Source organism: Phalacrocorax aristotelis, chromosome 6 (assembly GCF_949628215.1).
Source record: "Phalacrocorax aristotelis chromosome 6, bGulAri2.1, whole genome shotgun sequence".
In the NCBI taxonomy this organism is placed as follows: domain Eukaryota; kingdom Metazoa; phylum Chordata; class Aves; order Suliformes; family Phalacrocoracidae; genus Phalacrocorax; species Phalacrocorax aristotelis.
Window position 1 is genome coordinate 48,029,965 of NC_134281.1, and position 24,642 is coordinate 48,054,606.

Below are 24,642 nucleotides of genomic sequence, written 5' to 3' on the forward strand. Positions count from 1 at the left end.
AGATTTGAATTTGTCTAGTAGTGAAAGCAGAACAGTAGGCCTGAAAAGGCAGTTTCAGGTGTGTGTGTGGTGACAATTCTCTGAAGATGGGACCATGCAGAACATGCCATGTCCACCCTGTGTCTCGCCCACAGAGGACACTAGAACAGGATCCTCAGAGTCAAAAGGGCCCACATGCCTAAAACAGGTCGTAGGTGAAATCCAAGTATGCCTCAAAAGAAAAAAAAGACAAAAGAAAGCACGGATATTCACTCCTATTCAGCTGTTCAGCCCTGGAGCAGTGTAAAACTTGGCTGGTGTCCCCCTTTTCCGAAGGGAAGGCTCTCTTGCCACCTGTCCGCAGAAGATCCAAGAAATCATGCAGATACAGACACGTCCGTGCGTCACGCACCCTTTCGGATGCCCCACACCAGCTCGCTGCTCCCGCAGCCTGGCCGGTTCCCTCCCGAACGCTGAGGGGCGGCCGGCCGGGTGAGGAGGGGCCGGGGGAGGGAGCACGGCACTGCGGAAAGGGCGGGAAGCGGCGCTGGCGTGCGCATGCGCAGCGCGGCCGGGGGGAGCCGGAAGCGCCCCGGTTGCCGTGACAACGGCGTCGGCCCCGCGGCGCGGCTGAGCCGGAGCGGGCCGGGAGCCGGCGGGCCTCCAGCTCGGCGGGCCTCCGCTCCGTCCCGCCCGCCCATGCCGCGGAAGGCGCTGCTCTGCGTCCTGCAGCTGGATGTCCGCTCGGTGAGTGTCCGGGGCGCGGCGGGCCGCAAGCTGGAGGAGAAGCCGCGGGTTGCCCTTCCGGCGCCGCTTTCCGCCCCGCTTCCCTCCATCAGCCGCCGCCCCGCTCTCCCGGCCCGGGGGCTCTTCCGGAAGGCTGCTGCGGGCCCTGTTGCCCGCTGGGCGGCCGCCCTCCCTCTAGAACTCCAGCTCGGGCCGGCCCCTGGGCACCTTCTGCCCCTTGCGCGTGTGCGTCCTCCGGCAGCCGCTCCCTGTGCCCCCCGGTTGGTGTTAGCAGTAGCCGTGCGCCTTCTCAGCTCTCGCTTTCCTGTGGGAAAGGCTTTTTTTTTTTTAAGAGACCCTGATTCTTGGAAAGCTGCCTGGTGTGGGAAAACACTCTTGGAAAAACAGAGCAAAAGAAATCCGGGGAAACAGCTTGTACGTGGCGTCTGCTCCCTGTGAGCGATGAGGTCCCTGTGAGGGGCAGGAGGTGGCACTGGGCAGCTCTGAGGTGCCTGGGTGTCACATGGGGGGGTTGAGGTCAATAGGTGTGAAAGCGGAAAGTTTTTACGTTGATCACGTTAAGGCAATTCCTTGTGAATGTCGCAGAGCTCTTTGCTTATGTTCAAGGTGGGAGTCTAGTAAGGGTCTGTATCATTATCCTGATAAGCTTTAAGGAGGAGTTGAGGTAGTTCGTGCTCTGTTACTCTGGAGTTGTTGGCTTCAGAGGCCCTGGTCACTGCAATACTGAGGTTAGGCCTCCTCATGGGGCAAGTGCTGCTGGAATAATTGTTGCTGAAAGGCGGCCCCAGGTGCCATCCGAAAAGTTCAAGTGCAGATCTAGAAAGTGCATACTGGGAAATGGCCCTGGTATTCCTGATTACATAACCACCTTTGTACCCAAACTTGTACAGCTCCTCTGAAACAGAGCTGTGAGTTTTTACATGTAGATGGCTAAGGTATCACCCTAATGGTGTTGCTCCGCTGTCTCCTCAGTTAGTGTTTGCCTTCGTAATGCAAAGGTCCACTTGGTTCCTGGGAAGGAGCAGACATGCTTTCCTTTTCCTACTGCCCTGAGCTATTCCTGTGTCAGGAGAGAGTACAAGGAAGGTGTTCCTGCAGGCTCAGGCTTCCTCAGTTGTCAGGTATTTGTTATTCACCCTGCTCTGAAGGCTACAAATCTCCAACACAGATCTGACTGCCCCTTTCAGCACATGTGGGTCTTTCAGTCATATACCTGCCATGCTGTATAATTTCTCTCAGATAATTCTTTTAATAAGTCTGTTTTTGAACCACTTGTTTTGCCTTTTTTTCCCCACTGGAGCCGACTTTGGCATTTTACTCCTATGATGTTTTGAAAACCTTCCAGCCTAAATTTCCTTCTGGCTAGTTGATGCCCTACTCTTCCACAAATGTCAACACTGGCCTTTCACTTAAATAATTTTCTTCCTTCCTTGGTATTTACTCTTTTGATGTATTTTTTGGGCACCAGTTCTGTCATTTCACAGTTGATCTTTGTCAGTTAGAAAGGCCTGGTTCTTTTGGTAGTATTTTGTGTGATAGGCTCACCAGTCTTCTGATCAGCTTAGGGATGGATTCAACTCTTCCACTTTCAATTTGCATTGATCAGGATCGGAATTCAATTCAGCATTCCAGATGGGGTCTCGCTGTTGCCTTAGGTGATGTCAGAGGAAAAGTCGTCCAACATTCATCCTGTATGTCTTAATATTAGTCTCTTCACAGCTGCACTGCAGTTATGCTGTCATTTATTAACACAGTCACCATCTTCCCCTCAGCCAGCTTTGAAGGTTAGCCCCCCAAGTGAAAGCAAAAACTGTTGTTAATACACAGTAGGTGCATCTCATATCTATTACTGTGGTCCCGCACACAGGTTTTTCTGTATCTTTTTGTTGACCTCTGATGATTTCTGATTTTTAATTGGAAAAATTTCACGAGAACTCTCTGACTTCTTGTTTAAGGGTCATTAAAAATATTAAAAGACATGGATTCCAGGATACATGGAGGAGCATTTTTGATAGTAACCCTCAGCTTGATGCCTCCCAGTGTTGCATGTTATTGATTCTACCCTTTCACGAGTTCTGTACCATCTTAAGACTTTCATACTAACTCCCATCTTCTATGTCATAAGTAATAATTTTTCATGTGGCACCATATGATATCCTTTGTTCAGAAAATAGGCTTTCAAGAAGATATCAGGATTTGCTTGATTGACCTATTTTTAAAAAAATATGCGCTTCTGGGCTTTTTTTCTGGTCATGTTTTCCTCCGTATCTTTATTCTTTACTTTTGCATATTTAAAACTTCTGATTGATGGCATTATAATTTTTCAGATCTCTTTTTCTGCCTCACATGGGCATTGCATTTGTTATTTTTCAGCAGATGGTACTGTCCTTGTTTTCATAATATAGGTTTTAGTTATGTATAGATTCATCTAGAAAAATTACGTTCTTTCAGAACCTGGGCTGAAAAGCTGCAGTTATTTGCAGCATTGATATCCCTTTTCCTTAGCTGATTCATAGGTAACACTATTATAGTTTTTAAAATGGTCCCTCATCCTGCCTGAACAGTTTGCAGTCAGATAAGAGCTTCAGTTTGTCTCCTGAGTGTTATGCAGCTCCATGCATCGCATATTACAAAATAGATTTCATGAACTGCAGATATACATGTGTCATTCATTTTTGGAGCTAGTTTAAAGTTACATGAACATGTAGATTTGGTGTTCCAGCCCAGGCAATGAATTGTGCAGTTTATCTCAAGGGTAGTAGAAGCACAAGTCTCCACATGTGCTATCTTGTCCCACAAGCTGATTTGTAAGAATTTATTTTCTTTTACAGGATAGCCAGAATAAATGGTGCCTGTTGTTTACAGTTTTGCCCTCTCCAATGTCTTCAAACCTCTTCACTTTTCATCTCAGTAAATAGGTAAATATTTGTTGCCTTCTCTAAGGTGAAAGGCACAAAACCTCAGCTAAAAATGATTGTAAATTCTACAAAAATGTCAAGAAGAAAAGCAAGAACTAAGCTAATATGACTTGTGGTATGTAGTTTGGGCGATCTTGCCTTGTATGAATTAAATCTGTCTCTTTCACTCACTCCTATTTGCACTTGAAACTGCACGAGTGTCATACAAGCTGTTTAATGCTTGACAGTCTGTTTCAATTGGGGTATCTATTATTCTGGCACTTTTCTTGCTGATTTGAAGCCCTCATTTACATGGAGAGAACCCCCTTTTTTTCCTCCTTGGATATTTATGAGTAGAAGAACTGGTTTTTAGTTTATACTGTTTCTGTAATGATCTACCACACATTGGTTTCTGTTATTTCTTTCACCTGAGGCTGTTTTTCTGCTGTTTATATGGTTTTCTTTTAGATCCAGTTAGTATTTATCAAGTAAGATGCTCATTTGGGAGTCGGAGACTGTAACCAAAGCACTTATTTTAATTCCTGTCACTCTCGTCCTTTGTCTTTCTACCTGGCAATTGAAAGTCTGAACACTTTCTCCAGCAACCTTATGTTGGAAGAGACAACCTCATATTTATTATACTGCGATAAAAAGTGAGCAGTAGAACTCAAGTGAAAGGTGACAATTCACTGTCTGGGTAATAGAATAAAACCATGTGGCTTGGAGAAAATAGCAAGTAGTTTTGCAATGAGTTGTGTACATCCTTGCAGTGAAAACACCAGTGAGACCATCACATGTTCATTGGAAGTTTTAAAACCATACCAACTTCTTCTAACTTAAAGAATAAGAATTGTCCAGAGAAAGTTGAGATGAGTGGCAGTATCTGGTAGCCTAATGAGGCACCTTCCCTGCCGTGAATACCTTCCAAGGTGGCCAAACTTCTCAGATAAAACTTTGTGTGCCATGTGTCTGATTGTACCAGAACAACAGTTGCTTTTTCTCATTTACATATTAGAAGTCAAAGTTAATATAATATTTGCAAATAAACTTGGCCTTTTTGGTGGCTGGACAGAGTATGGATATCTAAGCATGTACATTTATCAGCTTCATTCTCTCTGTGGCTAGCTTAAACTCGGGCGGGTTTTTGTGTCTTGGCATCACGTAGACTTCATTGTACATGACTCTTCATGTAGAACCTGATGTGACTCTTGATGATTAACTCTTATATAGTCAGTGCATGCCTTTAACTGTGTTAACCTGGGATTTGAATACCAGGGTTCAGTTTTGGTTGAAGACAATGAAGTATGTTTACTTACAGTATTTGGTCCTGATTATTTTTAAATGGTGACTGTTTTTCCTGGTCAGTCTGTACAAACAGAATTACTTTAGAAAACAAATTTTTTCACTCCAATCTGTTACAATCTGACTCTCAGAAATCAACCATTTCAGCCTTGACCATTTAATTTTTATCTTGAAACCAGATGTTACTTCTGTAACTAAAGTTCAGTTTGTTTAATGAATGTGTTACTCTTACAGATAACTTGCCCTGGAGTGCTGCTGAAAGACAAGGAGGAACTTTATCTCAGTGTCTCTGTACTTGGACAGTACAAAAAAACTCAATGTGTCCCTGCAGCGTTTCCACTCTTATTTCAAGAAAAACTAGTATTTGAAAAGGTAAGATAATGTCAAGAGCTAATACAAGCCAAATAAACCCTATACCAAACTCCACAAAAACTCACTGCAAAACCCCTGAGCACAAGTAATCATGCTGAGGATGGCATAACATTATAATTCCTGCTTCTCTTCAGCACAAAGGAGGTGTGTGCCTATATTATCCACACGGTGACTTTAGAATTATGCGTACTGAAGATTATAATGTATGATGAGGCCTTTTAGGTGTTTGTTCCTCCTTCTGTGAACTTACTTTTTCAGTGTCTGTTTTCCAGGCTTGGAAGGAACTGAATGTTGTTCTAAAAATTATGGCAAGGTAGAGAACAAAGGCTGTAAGATGTAGGAGAGTCAACTTAATTTAGTAGGAAGATAGAATAGCAGCTCAAGCCTTTTTGGTGTCATCTTTCTCCCTTTGAGATACTTTTTTCAGGATTTGTCACTAGAATTCCCAGGTTGGTACTCTGGCCTTATAATTTATAGTTGTTTATCACATATTTTGAGTCCCTGCTAGCTTCATTATTACTACCACAGGGATAATGAAACATAGTATCTTAGAGATATGATCTAGCTCTTGACTACCTATGAATAATAATACTTTGCCCTTTCTAGTTCTTTTCCTTTAAGCATCCCCCAGCACTTTGAAAAGCATACTGAGTAAACATCGATGATGCTCTGGTGATCTGGGTAAGGTACAAACAGTGATAATTTCACTAGCTATTGAAGAGTAAAAAAAGACCATAGCTCTTTAAAGGCAAACATACCACAAACTACTTAAGGGAAATGTACTGACTACTGTTTTCATTGTTACTTAGGGGAACTCCAGGACACCAGGATCTATCCCCTTACAAAAGAGGCGAACAGGAAAGCTGAGAATAGTATCTGTCGTCTTACAAATACCTATTGAATAGGTCTAGATACTGGTGAAGTACTGGTACTTTGGTATTCTCTAGTGTTTGGTACCTTGAACAGTGAAGTGGTCTACACCAATCTGCTGAGACTTTTGTACAGAATTAAGGGGAAGTCTATTAGCTGCTGGATATCCAGTGCAGCATCCTCCCCTATTCCTTGCCATATATTCACATGGGATTCAGATTAAATAAACCCTGAACAGTACTCTCTACGTGAATAGTCACTTCTATGAAAATGAAGCTTAAAGCATTACGAATGTATTAAAGAACCATATTCTTCATCTATCAGAATTCTAGTCCATTCAGCAATTTATCTTTCTCTCTTTAAATTTTCTCAGACAATACTTATCTCTACATGTTCAACTCTTCAGAATACCTGCAAATTTAAATATGGAGAGGTAACCCCGAATGGCTAGAAAGCATATGACAAGAACTGTGAGCTTTCAATGAATTTGATCATGTGCCAAATGATAATTTCAGTTTCCTTTCTTCTTCCAGTAGGGGTAGGACTCTTGGCAACCATCTGAAACAAGAAAGAATATTGATTCCCCCCACCCCCCGCCCCCTTCTCTTTCCCCAGAGGGCAATTGGATGACTTTGACTGTGCTATTGTTATTATTTATTAATTTCTTTTCCAGGCATTTGCTGATATAGTTGATCCTGGAGACCTTGTGGAGTTGCTGGAACGTAGGTTCTGCTTTTTATGTGTACTGTGTTGTATGCATTAATGTTATGCATACCTGGGCTCTAAAGACTTTTTGGAGATTTAAAGTATGTGATCATTTTTCTGTCAGGAGCCTGTTCTCTGAAGGGCTAGTGGGTAACCAATGTAGTATATCATGTACTGAATAAGTAGGACCCTAGCACTAGTGGGTCTTCAGAATAGAAGATTTGTTGTCAGTGCAGGCAGGGGTTTTTTGCTGTCTTTTGGTTACTAGTAACTTACCCAAAATACTGTTAGCTAATAAAATGCCTCTAGAAATGTATGCTACATGCTTTAGAACAGGAAAAGGGTTAAAAGTCATAATTAATGGGAAATCCAGCTGGTTACCCACATAGGTAATGGATTCCTTTATCTGATAATTTATTTGATTAATTTTCAAATAATAGAGGTGTAAACCTTTGATTTTTAAAAAATTATTCTTTTCATTTTTTAAGAAAATTATATGTCTTGCCACATGTGGAGCATAATCAGTTGTAGTGAGACAACACTGACCCTGAACTCAAACTCCAGGAATATGCTCCCTCACACTGGGAGTTAACCTGAAAAAGTGGCAAAAGTTGCATCATCTTCATTAAAAGCTATCTTCAAAGAGCAAACTTGGCAGCCGATAGAACTTCCCAAGTTCTAAGTCACACTTAGAGTTGTCATTTGTACGCTGCTAATGCCATTGTGTTCATCCATGGTATTTATGCAAGCTGTTCTTAATTTTCTCTTATTGTTGGTGTAGTAGAAATAGTGTAGCTATGTACAGTGCTGTGAAGCTTAAATCAGTGAGCCATTTTTCTTGGGTTTTGACTATGAGAATTACTTTCCATTTCAGTTTTGTTTTTTTTTTACTCAACTCATGAAAAAACTTTTTTCCTTTCTAGTTAACACAGCAGTACTGGAACTAATACAGCTCGTTCCTCCAGGTATTGTATCAGTCTCTTCATAAATTATGCAGTTTAATAGGTGAATTTCCATGAGGACATTGCCCATTACAGCACAATCACTTCTTCCAACACACAAACAACATAGCAAGCTCTTCAACAGGAGCTCTGAATATAAAATGTTAATAGATCAAGAGGCTCTAATTCTTGAAAGAGAATATTAACTGAATATTGAAATGTACCATACTCAGGCTTAGGAAAGTGATAACACTTTAAAAATGGAAAATAAACTGAAATCATCCTATGCACACTTATTAACTGCATCACAATTCACTTGCAAAGTAGCTGTCTGTGAAATTTCAGAGTGCGTAATCTTGTTCTCAGAATGACACTTTCTTCTTTCCATTTTAATGGTGACCATTGGGAAAACTGTTACTCTCACTGCAAGTATTACAGGTCTCTTGGGATATGTGAAGATAATAAATAGCGATTTGTCATACTTCTGTTATTGGTTTGTGTGATTATAAAAATCTATTTTAATGAAATTCAAGTGTTCCCATGAATAATGTAAATCTGCATTTTATTGGAAATAAAGTCAAGTTTTAAAGAGGACTCATTTGGAAACTGTGGTATTAAAAGCATTCTCTGTCACTCGTCCTTAGTACTTTCAAGGAAACGATTGCTTCTCTCAGGTGGCTCACCAGACTATTTACTTAAAGAAACATACTGAATGTGGGTTTTTGTTGTGGGAGGGTAAAAGATCTCTGATAATGAATCTAATTTCATGGGTCAGAGAGAGGTGTGATATGGCCCAACATAAGCTGACAAGATTACTGCAATAGCACGATTTAAATTTTTTTATAATATACATTCAAGGTTTTCCCCTAAAGAAAATAATTTTTTTTTAAAAGTAGCAAACCAGGATAGTGAAAAAGTCGTGAGATAATGTTTTTTTTTTTTTCTTGTGTTTCTTTCTTACTACTATGCCTACTGTTGCTACTACTATTACTATTCTGTAATATGGATTGATGCAGTTTTTCATAAAGGATTGGCTGTCATTAAAAAAAAAATACTGATTTCTTCTGTGACATGGAAGGGAAAGAAAAAGGAAAACTATTGAAGAATTGCCAGCGAAAACTTCTCATAAGTGTCTTTAAAAAGACTGTGTTAACTGTTCTATAAGTTTTGGGTTTTTTTTATAACAGTGAAACATACTTTCAGAGTAGATTCTGCACATTTCTGCTCCAGACTTAACTCGATGAGGTTATTTCCTGGTGTGACATGAGTTTTAGAGCCATGCTGTTAATTTTTAAAGAACAAAATTTATCTTAGTTTCTATATGGTCTTGTGTGTGGTATCTGTACTATATGGCTTTGTCTATTTTCCAATTAAAGTATATATTTTCTTTTTAGTAGGAAAAATTCTAGCTACATATGAAGAAAATACAAGAGATTTCCTGTTTCCTGACCCTAAGCTTACCTGTGGGCACCATGGTTTAGATCGTGAGATTTTAATGAAGAGGTCCTCTTCTTTTACAGTGAGTGAATATCTGTGGATTGTATTTATGATATAGCGGGTTTCACTGAAGAAAACCCTTGAACTACTTCAAATAAGAAGTGATTACTTCTGACAGATTTTGCCATTTCAGGTGTTGAATGTACAGTTCCACAGTTGAACTTTGGTGATGGTATAATCTTTTTTCAAAATGCGTCAAGAAATTAATGTGAAAAAGTTAGTTTCCACTCGTTTTGCAGTGTGGCACCATGACATGTCTTCTGTTCTATTTAATCTGTGGTGCAGTTGGTAGTTGAAGGGATACAAGAGGGAGATCTTATATCGACTTAATGGTTCTCAACAGATAAACCATGTAACCCTCCCTTCTCAGTCTCTCTTTGTAGCATTTTGTCTCAGACCATTTTTGGTACTGTTTAGGACAATGACAGTCAGTACAAATTTATAGTGCTGTGCCACCTGATCTGTGGGCCTCCCTGAGGTGCAAGATCACCACTAAAATTGTAAGTAACCGAAATTTAGCTTAGTGCTGCATGATTGTTTTTTCAGTTCCAAAGCCTGTTTCTTAAAGTCTGTTCAGGCCATTCATGCTCATTTAGTAACTTGCCTTTTCTACGGTTTCCAAAAAGCTATGATAAATGACAACTAATTGGCAGAATGAGTGCAATGAATTAATGTTAATTTTCTGGAGATAAGGGCTCAAGTACATAGTAAATGAAAATTAATTTATCTCACACTTCCCTTCCATGGAATTTGATTGTTGAGCCTTAGGTGTCAGTTGAATAACTCAGGAAGGTACTTTGAAGATGATGGTGATGATACGGGAGATGTGTTTTAGGGTTTGTTTGGTTGGTCTAATTTTTTGTTAAATTTTACTAGTGGAGTCGCAGGACATTTGGATTGGAAAGACAGGGACTGAGTTGCCCTGCCCATTATGCCTGGATTAAAAACACATGGCAGGAGGGAAATACTGATTAAAGGTCATGGTATCTTTTAGCTGGTATAATCTTTTTCCTACGAGGTCAACCTGGAAATTGCCCAGGCACTTGCAATTAGAAGTGCTAATTTGGTGTCTAATGCTGTGTTACATTTGAATGAATTAAAGCTGTGATTTTGTGATACAAAATGTATTGTTCTGCAGCAGCTTAAACTGTCCCTGCAAAAATAGCCACCATTTTTTGGCCATAGCACCTCTTTGCTATGGCTTATCCTATGCATGTTAGTGGTGGCTCAAGAAAGGGTGTGGGACTGCATTACTTTTTTATTACTTACAGAATAGGTACTTTTCTGGTGTTGAGAAAGAATAGATAGGGAGGTAGTAATAAATTAGGTGGTATTAGCAAAATGATTTCACGTTTTTTATAAATGCAATATAATGAATCTTTATAGAGGCAGAGCCACTAGAGAAGTTTGAGGGGTTTTGTTGGGCTGACTTCTTTAATACAAAAATTATGTATTTTCCTAATAAAGAGGAAGTGCCATAATTTGTGAGCTGTGAGAAGATGTGATCAGAGTCATTTGGATGTGTAGCTGAATGATGACACTGTAGTAGCTTTAAAAAGTTGGCTGATGTAAGACAGAAATGTACTTCATATCCTTGGGAACAGTGTAAATGAAATCCATCTCTGCCCTGGAACGAGGACTGCAGAAGTATCTGTTGCTCTCTTCCATCTCCATCACAGACAGAGCAGTCTAAGAAAGGATTTTGACATACTGACCCCATTTGCAGGAATAATAAAGATGCTGTGTTTGATGGAATTGGAGGGAGGCTCCCAACAAGAGCTTGTGGTTCTTCTCCTTGCTTGCCAAATCGGATAGCTGTGAGAGGATTTTTACCTCCAGTAGAAATGTTGTCTCAAATGCCTCCATCTTCTAGTGCTCCCTAAGCTTTACTGCCAAATATCTCATAACTCTGTCAGTCCCAAGCACTGAATGGGAATGCTAAGCAAAAGTAAAAGTGTTAAACAAGGTCTTGAGAATCCTCACATTATTGCTATGCTAGTCAAGCCATGTTCTTCCCACATGAAAGGTTATTTATAGCTAGCTGAGACGCTGAGTATTTTTGACTGACAGCTGTGCTTCAGTGGCACTTTGATTCTCAATAAATTTGTCTTTTATTAAAAAAATAAAGGTAGCAGCAGCAAGGTTATGGTTGTGGAGTTCAGATAGGCAGTGACAAGCAGTGTCTGATGAACATTGCTAATCTGCCAGTTGGAAGGAATCCCAAGTTGAAAGGATCAGAACTCCTCCAGAAATCTGGCACTTGGCTGATAATGTCTCTGGTTAAATGTCTTACGAGGCTTACAAACACAATACGCATAAAAGACGTGCCTCAAGTTATCTCTCCTGGTCCAGTGTTGCCCAGTTGGGGCTTTTGCTGGCTCTTCTGTATTCCTCTGTAACCCTTGCCTTTCAGAATTTGCATAAGCCTTGACTGGTGGTGACTTCTTAAAGACATCCTTATCTCCATCCCCCACCCTCATACAGCATTTGCCATGTTACTTAAAACAGCTTATTATTAATTATTCTGTCTTTTGCTAGCATACCAATACGAAACCTTCTATGATATTCACATATACTTTTTTAAGCTACAGACTTGGACTCATGCTCCTTACAGTCAAAAACACATGTAAGACTTGTTTTCTAACTTGTGTTCTTCTAAATATGAACCACCTTTACAGGTTTTCTATTATCAAATTAATGTTAATGTCTGTATCACTTCTGTTTAGTGATGGGTACAGGAGGACTGAGAAGCCTGTTCAGGGCTGCAGACACCACTAAGCTGGAGGCAGAGGAATAGACGCCAAAAACTTTCTGGTTGGATTTTCGTTTACAGATATGTTTGGGGCTATGCAGCAGTCTACGTAATACTGTATTGAATATCCTTCAGCAACCCCTAGTTTGGGAACTGCAGAAAATGGAAGAACTCCTCTGATTGCTTTTGGCCTATAAGTTACTTTTGACATATCTATGCCTATGTATGCGAGTGCCATCCTGTATCCCCTCTCCACAAACCATTTCTCTGAAGAAAGCATGGTTTTGTGTGGTTTTTTTTTTTTTTTAGCTGAGCATTTAACAATTCAGTAATCATTCTCAGCCTCTGTGAGATCAGTAGGTGCTCTGTTGTTGCTTTTTATAGAAGACTTACTAATTCTGATGTGTCCTTTTTTAAATTGTTGATAGCACTTGACAATTCATTAGTAATAAAAATGAGTTGATTAAAGGCAGTCAGCTTTAAAATCCCTTTTATATGCCATAACTTGACTTGATTGAATCCTGGACTCTGTTAATTGCTATGACTGAGCTTTCTTGGCATTTTTGTCATTTCATTTCCATAATCTAACCTGGGGCCAGATCATATTCCTCTTTGGGAAATCAGTTTCTGTTTAGGCAGGTGGTAGAGAATATTTTGTTTCTGCAGTAGCCTTCACTCTTGCAGTTCCTGCTAATTCTTAAGAATGTGGGGCAGCGTCACAAACAGACCAGCTCCTTTTTGTTTCTCAGTGATTTTGTATGTTCGTGGGCACAAATGCCCATGCACGCAGATGCCTCAGGGCAGTGAACTCTGTCCGTGTTGAAAGAAGAGAAGGTAGAAAGTTATAAGGACACTTGATTCTCTCTGCTTCTACAGAGCTATATGAGATGTACATAGATGATTCCCACTTGTTTAGAGCATATGTGGCCTTTGGTTCTTTTACATCATTTTTAATCTTGCTGTTTTGGGAAATAACACTTCTGCATCATAATCTCTGCCATTTCCACCCAGTAAATTTTGTATATGTTGGCCAGTTGTAGCTAAATTTAACAGGAAGTTAAAGGTATTGTGTTTCTAGATGCGTCTAAAGTAAAAGAAGATGAGTTAAACTGGAACTGTTAGTCGTGTAAAGATGGAAGGATCTGCTGGCCATTAGTACATGTGTGCTGATTGACCAGGAGGCCCAGATGGATCCCACTGACTCCAAATTGGTCAGTCTAGGGCTGCCTCTTGCCAGCCACATGTGTAAGAGGGGATTGAGAGGAAGTGGAATACAGTTATAAAACATGGGAGATAATCCACAGAAATCAGACTTTGCTGTAATGATTACAGAATAAAGGGGATTCTTAATCATACTGTTATAAATTAATACTTACTTGCAGTGGAACTAATTTTCAAAATGTTTTTACAAAAAAGATTGCACAATTGAGACTATTTATAAATAAGTTTCCAAAGTTAGCATTAATGAAACTTCTAGAGCATGACTGGAATTTTTATTTGATGCTATATAGCATGGCATGAAAAATCTTTAAAAGTGCTTTTGACAAATAAATGTATTGAAATAAAAGTCAGACCTTAATTGTTGTACGAAAGCAATATAATAATCTGTAATTGAATTGTCAGAAATGCAAATGTTAGCATCTTGACATTTATCATTGCTGTTCTGTCTTTTCTAATTATCTTTATTAAAGGCTGAAATTAACGAAGGAAATAGCTGAAAATTAGGAATGGTTTGTTACATTAGGTGACATTTACTTCTTTGATACCCTTTATCTTGAGTTGGAGCTTGATGTTCAATTATTGTCTCTCTTCTAGGGAATTGCACCAAAATTGAGATTTTCTACAAGTTCCCTTATTACAGAAAGTCTGTTAAGCTCAGGAAGGAGTCACATACAGGTTAGCATAATTTAATTGTTTGCAATTTAATTTCTAGATTTAATATCGATAGCCTTGGTTCCAATTTTTGCATGTGCTGCTCACTTCAAACTTTTCTCATTCTTTTGTTGTGGTTAAAGCAGTTGTCATGGGTGCTTGACAACTTGATTAAATTTTTAATCAAGTATGAGTAAAGAGTGGGTTTGGTGCATGACAGTAAACGCTGAGAGTTGCTTGAATCTGAAACAATTATCGGCTGCTATGTTCTATGATCAGCTGAAGTGTCAATCCCTGGTGTATTTGTAGGTGGGAAGATGCCTTCTCACCATTTCTTACTGACACTTAAGGTGGGACAGTGAAAGCTAGATGAAGTCAGAAAAGGTACATTATCAAACAAACCAATTAATTGTTTTCCATAACAATATCACTAATAGTAATGCAAATTAAGATTTCTGTTGAAAAGGCTGTCACCAATATTAATCTGGAAATGCTGCTTCTGCAATGAGCAAAGTTAAAAGTGAAGTAGCTGGAGAGACAGGAAAAAAAACCCTCTCTGATGTGTTTGTTCATTTAGTAGCACTCTTCTGTGGTCTCATGGATTGGAATTTTGGTTGCGTTTACTGGCACAAGCTGTCACATAGAGTTACTGTTATGTCATCTTCTTTTTGCTAGACTATTGAAATACGGTGCAGCATCATTAAAATGTTGTTAGGAAGGCTTGTGTGCAAAGAGGATTAAGAGACTTTGACCTGTTTGTGGCATTGCTAATTAGTTCACTGAGAAGTTTCTTCCAAATTTAGCAGAAGAAAACTATTGCGACACTTAGGTAAAGGACAAAAAAAATCAGTGGAAGTTTTCGCACAATGATAATTAACTTCACTGAAGTGTCTTCAATAAGGGTAGTTTGATTTAAAATTAAAAATTCCTTAAAAATAATTAATACGTTACGAATGGCATATCAAATTTGCATGTGTTGCAGTGAAAGTCTGCGTTCATGATTGCTGTAAGCCAGAAGGACAGCCTACTTCTGGTGAAATTGAAATTCATTTTAGAGAATGAGGTCTGGTTTTGTTTGGGCCAGTTCCATACTCTGGCTCACTACCAGCTGCACAAGTGCTAGTACAGGTGTGAGAAAGACAGTGGCATGAACAGTCCGTGTGATGCCAAATTCAAACTGTGTTGATGTAAAAGAAACACACAACCTCAGCCTCGTTCATTGTTAGGTGTAGAGGGAAAGGCTTGAAGGCAAGTTAGACTTTTTATTTCTGGGTTTCTCTAAACTGAAGTAGTGCCTGAAACATTCAGATTTAAGAGTAATGTCAACTTCCTCAAGCTTGAAAAAGAATTTCTAGCAGGAAGAAAAGTCTTGCTATACCATTATTTTTGATCTTTTACGATGTGAATTTGGGCCAAATCTGACCAAAAAGCCTAATTATCCATACTGCAGTATTCAAAGTTAAAACATGCTGATGACTAAGTAGCCTGGTAAGAGTTGTATAATCTAGAGTGCCTTGACCTATAAAGCTTGTAGAGTAATTCAGTGCTCATTTAATGCCAGGAATTACAAAGGAATGATAATGTATTTCAAACAAAACTTCAGTGTTGGAAACAGTTTCCCAGAATTTGAAATTGGTCACTGAAGACATTAATAGTTATCTGAAGGGGGCGTCAGTCGTGATTGTCAGGTAGGCTTTGCCAGTAACAACAACACAACAGAAACTAAAACAGCATCACTGCTATCCTATGTTGTGGGAAGGGTGGTGGTGAGGTTGGTTGTTCCTCCCCTTTCCTGTATTCTGCTGTATGTAGGTATTTTAAAAGCAATATCAACTCAGAGATAGACTTTTAAGGCAATATTTAATAATGGCTTGATTTTATAAATCTTAGCTACAATATCCATATTTCAGTTGTCAAGTGCCAGTTTTACAAATTTACAGCTGCTTTGTCTCTTCTTTTGCAAAAGTATTCACATGATTTGAGGGGATCTTTGGAAGATGGTCTTTAAAGTTTTGGGGTAGGTTGTTTTTCTGCAGGGGGGGGAGTTGTGTGGGTTTTTTTTTTTACTAAACATAGCTTCTTGATTATAACTATTTAAAGAACTAGTAAACTCACCATGATCCAAGAAAACATAAAGATCAGAGAATGTAATTACACTTTTTGTGATGCTTTAGGCAACTCTGAATGAATATAATTTAAATTATTAAATAGAAGTCTGTTTAAAATACATCAATTAAAAGGCTAAGAATTTTGAAAGGTTAAAAAAAATTTAAACAGATGAAAAAAATGCTTCAAATCTGTGTATGTCCAATCCAGGTAAAATTAGTGTTAAATGAACTTAAAATAAAATTCAATTTAACTTTTACAATCTCTGCGCACTAACTGTATGAGACAGTTAATTGGGTAAGTATGAGATAGTTAAGGTTAACATCTAACATGTAGTAATCTGTGTTTTAACCTCCTTCTGGTTTCAGAGAAAATGGTAAATAGGTTGTTGTTTTTTAAATTGCTGTCTGGTTATAGTTTTGTGAGGGGAGCATCAGCTGACATGGCATTTATTTCTGTTAAAATTATTAGTTCCCTATTTGCGTTATTTTCAGTGATCTTTGTTCTGCATGATGTCAAACCAGGTAATTTCTCTTTTCCACTTTAGGGTGATTTGAACTGGGTACATCACTCAACCACAAATGGAAAACTGCAAACAAAATTACCAAAGAAAAATACTCTCTCACCTGAGAAAAGCAGGCATACCTTAGCAACAAAGAACTATGAGCAGCCTACTATAGCTTCTAAATCACGTTCTCCATCTCCATACACAAAAAGACGAATGTGTGAGCTATCAGAAGAAGCCAGGCAACGACTGGCCCATTTAAACCTTGGTCCTTATGAGTTCAGAAGAGAAACTGATAAACCTCCATTTGTAGTTAGACGGGTTTGTATCCTCTCCGAAGTGCTTCCAACTTAAGCTCAGATCAAATATTGTTCTTTCACTAAATACTGCACGAAAAATTCATTCAGCTCTTAGTTTAGATGAATAATATTTCTCTCCTTAAAAGTCTGTCACATAGTGATTTAAATATAAAATTAACTAAAATAAAATTTCTTTTATCTGCATTAGTAACAAAGATCAAATTCTTTCATGAATATCTTGGTTAAATTCTCTGAGGCCCCATTTCTTTTCTTCCAGCGCACTAGACAGGATAATAGGTGTATAAATTCAGCTTGGAAGTAATTGATACTAGTATTATAAATTCCTGAATGAGATTTTAAAGAAAGGGTGTCTAGTCACATTATGAACAGTTACACTTCCTCTCTTTCAGCTTTTTTTATGTTGGCGTCCTGTGATCTTTGAAACACTTCCTTTGCTCAGAGCTACATCTCTAACACTTTGACTTAGAGTTCATAACCAACCTGACGTTAGCACCCACATAAGGACTTTTTGCTAACCATATGTGAAAAATTGTTCTGAAATTAGGTATTTATTTAAAGAAACTGTGTTAAAGTACTTCAGTGCTTTAATACGAAGGGGCCAGATTTCCCAGCCTCTTGGAGGATCATATTCTCATATATTTTTTTCTCTTTATTTGTCTTATGATTGCAACAATCCTTTATTTTTAGAATACCACTTCGAACACGTAGGGGACAGAGATGAGATTGTTCTGATTCTGTGGTATGACATGATTTGGCTACAGTTCTGGACACTTGTCATACAACCATAGAATCATGAAGGTTGGAAAAGACCTCTCAGATCATCAAGTCCAAGTGTCAACCCAACACTACCATGTCTCCTAAACCATGCCCTGAAGTGCCACGTCTACACATCTTTTGAATACCTCCAGGGATGGCGACTCTACCACCTCTCTGGGCAGCCACAGCCATTGAGATAATTTAGTGTGAATTAGTTTGCTTCTCACTTTATTTAATTTTTCCTAGTTTATATACAAATGAATTAATAATATCATGCCAAATGTCAGAATTCTTTCCTAAGGTTTATTCTACATATAGGTACATTTTAGAAATTCAGATTGGCCTTAAGCTATTAATCATTCATCAACCTACTGTTTGTCTCTCTCTCAGCTACTGTTCTTTTAACTCCTTTTAATCAAATCTTCTGGTTTTTGGTCTATAAGTGAAGTTCAATGTTTAATTATAGCATCTTTAAACACTGATTATTGATTTTGATTGCACAAAAAGGGAAAAAGCTTGCCTGTTAATGTACCATATCCTGACTGTCATGACCTTTCTAGATTACAAATGCTTCTTCTAGGGCATCTTTACTGCTAAGGATGCTTTTGGCCTGGACATTTTATGTTACATGAAAATTTAAACGAGATTATGTTAAATGTAACATTTTTAATTAGGAAGAGATTCAGGTTTGTCTTGGTGAGATCTGAACTGTTTGGAATAAATAATGAGATACCAAGAATTGTTTAAAAAGACTGCAGACTTCATAGACTAAGGAGAAACTATCTGCATTTTTTTCTTTGAACAATATGATATTCAGAGTTTTCTAGACCTTTCTAGTACTGTTTCTGTTTATGCACAGTAATGCTAATAATACACATATCTTGAGCAAAATGTTGTGCAAATAGTTTTAAATAGTATTTAAGAACAGAGTAGATTTAATCTCATGAACGAAAACAGGAAAAAAAGAAAATTATACATCTGATACTGAGCATTTTAACAGTATTTTTGCTTCAGGTTGAACAACCAAGTCCTGGTATTAAACTTCACACCTGCTGTCCCACACAAGAAAGCACAGTGGAAGCCTGGACCAAGGTAGACCATGGTCAGTATTTTCTCCTATATACCTCATTAATGCTTTTGTTTCCTGCAGGAGTTTAGTGAAGTTGTTTTGGTTTGGGGTTTTTGTTTCATTTTTTAAATTTATTTTTAAAAAAAGAGTCGGTCTATAATGGAGAAAAAGATGTTCTTTCTTCCTAGGAATAGGAAGAACACTGAATAAGCTACAAAAGGTGCTGCAAAAGGTGGTTTTGAATAGTTCTTTACCTCATAAAACTTGGAACATAGTTCTACATGGTATGAAAGTGGGAGTACAAGATTCCAAAGCCCAGGCGAGTGGTGTGTTTCACTCTACTTGTTTTGATGAGTTGGATAGTGGAGTAAATCTGCACCACAGTCTGCGGGTGTGTTGATCAGGCTTGGAGCACTGATCATTTTGAAGTTCAAGGGCTCTGTCTCTTCAAAAATTAATAATGTTTATTTCAGCAGTATTTGTGAGTAATAGATCGGTGACTTACCATTGTTAATGCTTTGGCATTCATTGGTATCAGCAAGTGAGGGTTTAATAAAAGGTGTGGGACCAGAAATTTAAGGAAGTACCCTAAAACTTGATTTTATTGAATGTGTCTGGCAATATGAGGATTTTAATGAGTCACATCAGTACTTGTTTGTTATGTGTGCTCTGCTTCATTTTTATTGTGCCTCCTCACTAATTATAAATTGTTATATAGCAAATCATTATGCACTTGTTATTTTACATTTGTTCTTTGTAGTAGCACTGGGTGCAGGATTTTAAAGGTTTCACATTCCCTTTGGGGTCATATTTAGCAATCTGTAGTATCTGGATAATGTAACAGAACTATTATCATCTGATACCATTGCATACCTGAGTTGGTGGTTTCTGGCCACTGGTTACGAGACTGAAGTCAACCTCACTGCTAATATTCAGAGGATTCACTGGTCACTTGCCTGTGTCTTGAGGCTTAACTGTAACTTCTGAAATAAACAGGTTCCTAGGATTAGAAGTCTTAATAGTGACAGTACAGTTTAGTCCTTTTTTTGCTTTTGTGCAGGCAGCTAATAGAGGGGTGTCTCTACGTTGCTGTACAGGATAGAAGTACCTCTTTGGGCTTGGGCACAGTATGAGGGTTGTTCAATACAGGCTGATAAAACTAATCAAGAAGCCAGAAGTAATTTAATGCCATTCCCTCAGGGCTGAGGTATATATTGACAATGGTGAAATGTCCCAACCAGATATGGACCTAATAGTTTCCCCACCTATGTTTCTATGGGCTTTGTACTTGTGTTTGTGTATCAGTGGTGAGGGAAGGAATGAAGAGGTGATAGAAGGAGGGGAGAGGTGGTTATTGGGAGGCTTGTTCAGAGAAGATTAGTAAGGTAGTGTAATGTATGTATGAATTTTTGGGAATGCTAGAGCTTGATTTTCATATTGATTTGGGCAATTAATAGCTTAACAAAATGCACCACTTTGGTCTATGCAGAAGACGGTGCTTAACATTGTTATAAACATTGTATTCCATTAAATGTGAAGTCATTGCTTTTGGCTAAAGAAAGCGATTTCCTGAAATATTCTGAGGAGATTGTTTAGAATTTCACAATGTATAATAATAAATTGCTTTAGTACTGTTTGGGAGTAAAGGTAAGCTATTTTATAAAATATTCCATAAAATTTTAATTTCTTCTGGGATACAGCTTTTTTTCTTTCTCCAGATCCTTCTCTTCTTGGCAGCTACCGACCCAAGAAAGCCAAAGTGAGTATTTTGAAGTGCTGTTTTTTACAAATTGTTTTTTTGGGAAGCTCTGAGCGAGAAAGATTGTCCTGTGTAGGTATTTTTGAAACTTCATCTACTATAGTATCAAAAGCAAGAAAAGGGACATTTTAAATCTTATCTAACACTGTTTAGGCCTGCTGACAGGTTATATACAAATAGAAATGTGAAACTTAGCACTCTATGAGATATTCATGCCTGTACATACAGAACTTGCTTCTCCTTGGCATTAAGGCTTGTGACAAGGCTGTAGAAGAGCCTTTAAAGGCAGTTTGCATTTGCCTTCCCAGTCACTCTGAGAGCATGCTTCATTTTGGACCTGTATGCAAAGGCAGCACTGGTACAACTGGCAAGCCACTGTACTGTTATTTCTCATCCTTGCTTTTTCAGATTTTAGCTGCTTTGTGTATTAAATAGATCTGAAGATTAAAGTCAGGGTTCCTTTGTTTTCTGGTGTTTTTTAATTTTTTCCATCCTGTTCCTGAAGTACTGCAGAAATTGTGGTTTAGGCATTTAATTACATATGCCCCGTTAGGCTTCCTAATGGCTGGAAAAACGGATAATAACAGGGAGGAGGAAAGAAGGGAAATTAAGAGGATAAACCTTGATATGTGTTAAGTGCACTTTTGTCAGATTCTAAACTTTTATTACCAAAGATTGCAGTTTTGTGTACCATGTGGATCTAATATTGTGTCACCTCTGGATTGTTCCATGGCTGTAAATGAGAAACTGTGAAGAAAATAGAGAATTTCTACTAAATATGTAATTGGGTTTTTGTGGGATTTTTAAATTATGGCTGTTTTAAAGTTCTGTTGTCCCCCCACCCCTCTGCCCCCCAGTGGGAAAGTAGATTTTAGGAGCAGTCATTGTTTGGAGAATGCAGGTAGATGAGCTACAGGTTAATTCATCATGTTCTTGATGCCCTTAATCACTGTGATCCTCACAAAATCAGAGCTGAAGAGAATGTATTTCTTTCTTGCCAGAAATATGATATGACTTTGTTTAAGAGGAGCTGTTTCCCAAAGCTGAGGAAAAAATCCTGCAGCCTATAAAAAGCTAATGAATAACCTGATTACTGTTCGTCTGGTTTTGTTGCAGGGTTTTTTTTGTTTGTTTGTTTTTCCCTTAGCCTTGGGAAACAGCTCCTGTAAAAGTCCCCATTCCAGGTAAAAGGGGATAACCCATGGAGGTGTTTTAATGGTATGTCTCAGGTTAAGAGGAACCATGAAAGGAGTACCTAGTAAAGGGAAGCGTGAGTAGAAGATGGGTAGATGGGCCCTAGTTTTCTCTTCAGGAACTGAAAAAAAGGAGGAAACAGTCTTAAGACGAAGGGTTCCCACACTGAGGAGAGGTCTGAGGTTTGTGTTGTTTAGACTCTCAGGCATCATTCTGAATCTGTGAGATTCCTGGGAGGGGTAAACCTTTACACTGTGCAGTCAGAAAAGGTGATAATAGGCCTGCTACACTAGACTTTGCCATAAGATGGTGTGTTAGATACCAACAGACTCCTCTGACACTTGTTGATTTAATTTAAACTATAGCTTTTTCTATGAAATGAGCGTCCTCATTCTTTCCCCAGCAGGCAGATTTTCCTGCATGTATGTGCAACCTTTAACCTTTTGGTTTGAAAATTAAAGCATGAAAACCGTACATCTTGATATTCATAATAAATGGTAGTAAGGTTTGGTGGGTTTTTTTACAGGCAAAATCTACTCATGGAAAAGACTTGAACAGTTCTGATGTTTGCCATGAGGATGTGATCTCAGATCGACCCAACAGACAGTCCCATTCCAGTTCATTAGAGCGTTCAGCACCTCCAGCATTTCAGAAGCATTCTCTGAGTTCTGTGCTAAATCGATCTTCTCTAAGAGAAAGGTAATGACTTGATTTTGTTTGTGAAATTCTGGAATTATTAATATGAGCAGATGATAGCGGTACTTTCACGACTATAGTTGCATGTTTGGAGGTGTGCAGGCTGAAGAGACTGAAAAATCTTTCCCCAAGAAATATGCTGTGGTTTGACTTTTCCTCAGGTGCTGTGTTTGCCATCACCTCTCTGCTTAGTGAATACAGTCCTAATACTATGTCAATGAAAAGGATCTTTGACATCTCTGTTGCTAACCTTCTCTGAAACAATGAAGCCCCAGATTTCAGGCTGCGAATGTCTGTCTAAAACAGAGAATACTTAAATAAATAAATAATCACTATTTCAGAGGTGATTAGAATCTCAGGAATGTAAATTTAGGTACATGTCAAGTATGCTTTACCAGAGGCGCTTGGAAACATTTTTTCCTTCTGGCTGTTGTTCAGCCTAGTGTTTGTAAGCACATAATCGTGGCTATTCTGTAGTCAGATGTGTGACTAGTGTGTGTAACATGCTTGGGCTAGCTTTATTCTGGTCAGTGTGTTATTTTCCAATCTTTCTGCTCTATTGGTGTTGTTTTGTTCGAGTTGAAGTGTGGGCCCCTGCAGCAGTTGTGTATCTATTAATTGCTATATTTAAATTAGTTTTCTTAGTAGTCTCCATGGACCTCAGTGATATTGGGGTGGAGACAGTTTCTAATATCCCTTAATTCAGTGGATTTCAATCCCTGGTTAATATTTTGGACAAGCTTCACAGCTTCAGTGTCTGAGGGTGGGATGGAAGAAATGTCAAAAAGTGATCAATTTCTTTTCCTGCTTAAGTCCTCCAGTCCTTCAAAGTGAGTATTCCCTGCTGAGTAGAACGTGTCGTTGGTACACAATGCTTCTACTGTACATTCAGTTTAGTAAGTTACTAGATGGCTTTCTGGGAGCAGAAAAACTATATACAAAGCTGGGCCTGATAAAGCAAATAAATAAAACAGTTGGGAGAAGCTGAGGATGAAGCTGATGTCCTGTCCTGAATGTTGAAATGTTTGCTGAGGCCCTGCTTGGAGATGTACTTTGGCTAGTTCACACTCATTCCAGGCTGTTTCATTCTTGTTACCATTGGTACCTCAGTTAGTTAATGCTCATAGGGTGCATTTTATAGCCTTTTTTTCAAAACAGAAAAATTGTCTCTGTTTTTTTTCTTTAAAAAGAAAAATGAGAGATGTCAGGTGGGGATTGAATTTTTAATACGTAGAAAGATCAAGTTGGTGTTTTAACATCTGCTTGAAAACTTGCTTGTTTGTTGTTCTGTGTAACAGTACTTCTTCTGAACTGTTATACAGAGATTAGGATATATCTGGCGTTTGGAGGACGTTTCTTTGTCATCTTGCCTATCTCCCCACTCTCTCCTGACATTGTTTGTGCATTAGTTACCCATGTCTAGGGAAGAGATAGTGTAATGGTGACTTTTTTATCCTTCTTTTTTCAACTGGACTCCTTTGCGGGGGGGGTGGTGGTGGTAAATTTTAAAATTAATTATATTTAAAGCTGATAGGGTCCCTTATATTGAGTCTTGTAAGTTGTGAGCTGCTGTTACATGCATAGTAATTTAGTCATCTGCCAGTTAGTCTTGAAATCATCTGAATATTCTTGCTTTTGCTTTTTATAAGCCCTTCTCTGGAAGAGATTTGTGATCTTGTGAAATTATGTATTTTCTTCTTATTAGTAAAAATATTCTCTGCTCTTTAGAGATGTAACACGTCTTTATGTTAAAGATGTGAGTATTTACTTTTGTCATCAGAAAAAATTCAAAATAAGTAGGTAAAGGGTATAGTCTAAAAATTTGATCTCTCTTTCATGCTGCTGAGATAACAATGGCTTTAGCTGACTATACTGAGAGCTATAGTTGGAATGACAAACATGGATCAGAGGTCAATATTTGGAAATGCATGCAAACGCTGCTGTTCAAATCATAGAAACACAGAGAAAATCAGTACTACTGAAAGTATACCAGTGTTAGTGTATTTGCAAGAATACAGTCTTATCTCACAATATTTGGTGTTTATTTCCTCAATTTTATTTTGAATTACAAAGAGAAAGAGCTTAGCATATCCAGGCTATTTTTGCTAATGCTAGTCAACCCACAGTCAATATGAAACTTGACTTCCCACCTCGACCTTTAGTTCCCCTTTTCCTCTTTTATTTTATTTTATTTTTTTAAGTAATATGAAGTGAATGTCTGCCTTCTTGGGCATACTTCCCAGAGCGCTGCTTAACAGTTGTTAAGCCACTGCAATACTTCTCAGTGATACAGAAATTGGGGT

General features: G+C 38.5%; 1 protein-coding gene across 4 annotated transcripts in view; it reads left to right on the top strand.

Annotated features, from left to right (window-relative positions):
- The first annotated feature begins 516 nt into the window (after window positions 1-516).
- The window catches only part of SPATA6 (spermatogenesis associated 6), a 50,047-nt gene continuing 25,921 nt past the window's right edge, over window positions 517-24,642 (top strand). For all 4 annotated transcript variants that reach the window (XM_075097671.1, XM_075097670.1, XM_075097672.1 and 1 more), the window contains exons 1-10: window positions 517-726; window positions 5,160-5,297; window positions 6,841-6,889; window positions 7,796-7,837; window positions 9,208-9,332; window positions 13,878-13,958; window positions 16,588-16,866; window positions 18,636-18,723; window positions 20,409-20,449; window positions 22,170-22,342. In XM_075097671.1, the coding sequence (XP_074953772.1) occupies window positions 538-726; window positions 5,160-5,297; window positions 6,841-6,889; window positions 7,796-7,837; window positions 9,208-9,332; window positions 13,878-13,958; window positions 16,588-16,866; window positions 18,636-18,723; window positions 20,409-20,449; window positions 22,170-22,342 (1,205 nt within the window). In that variant the 5' untranslated portion in view covers window positions 517-537. The remainder of the gene's footprint in view (window positions 727-5,159; window positions 5,298-6,840; window positions 6,890-7,795; window positions 7,838-9,207; window positions 9,333-13,877; window positions 13,959-16,587; window positions 16,867-18,635; window positions 18,724-20,408; window positions 20,450-22,169; window positions 22,343-24,642) is intronic.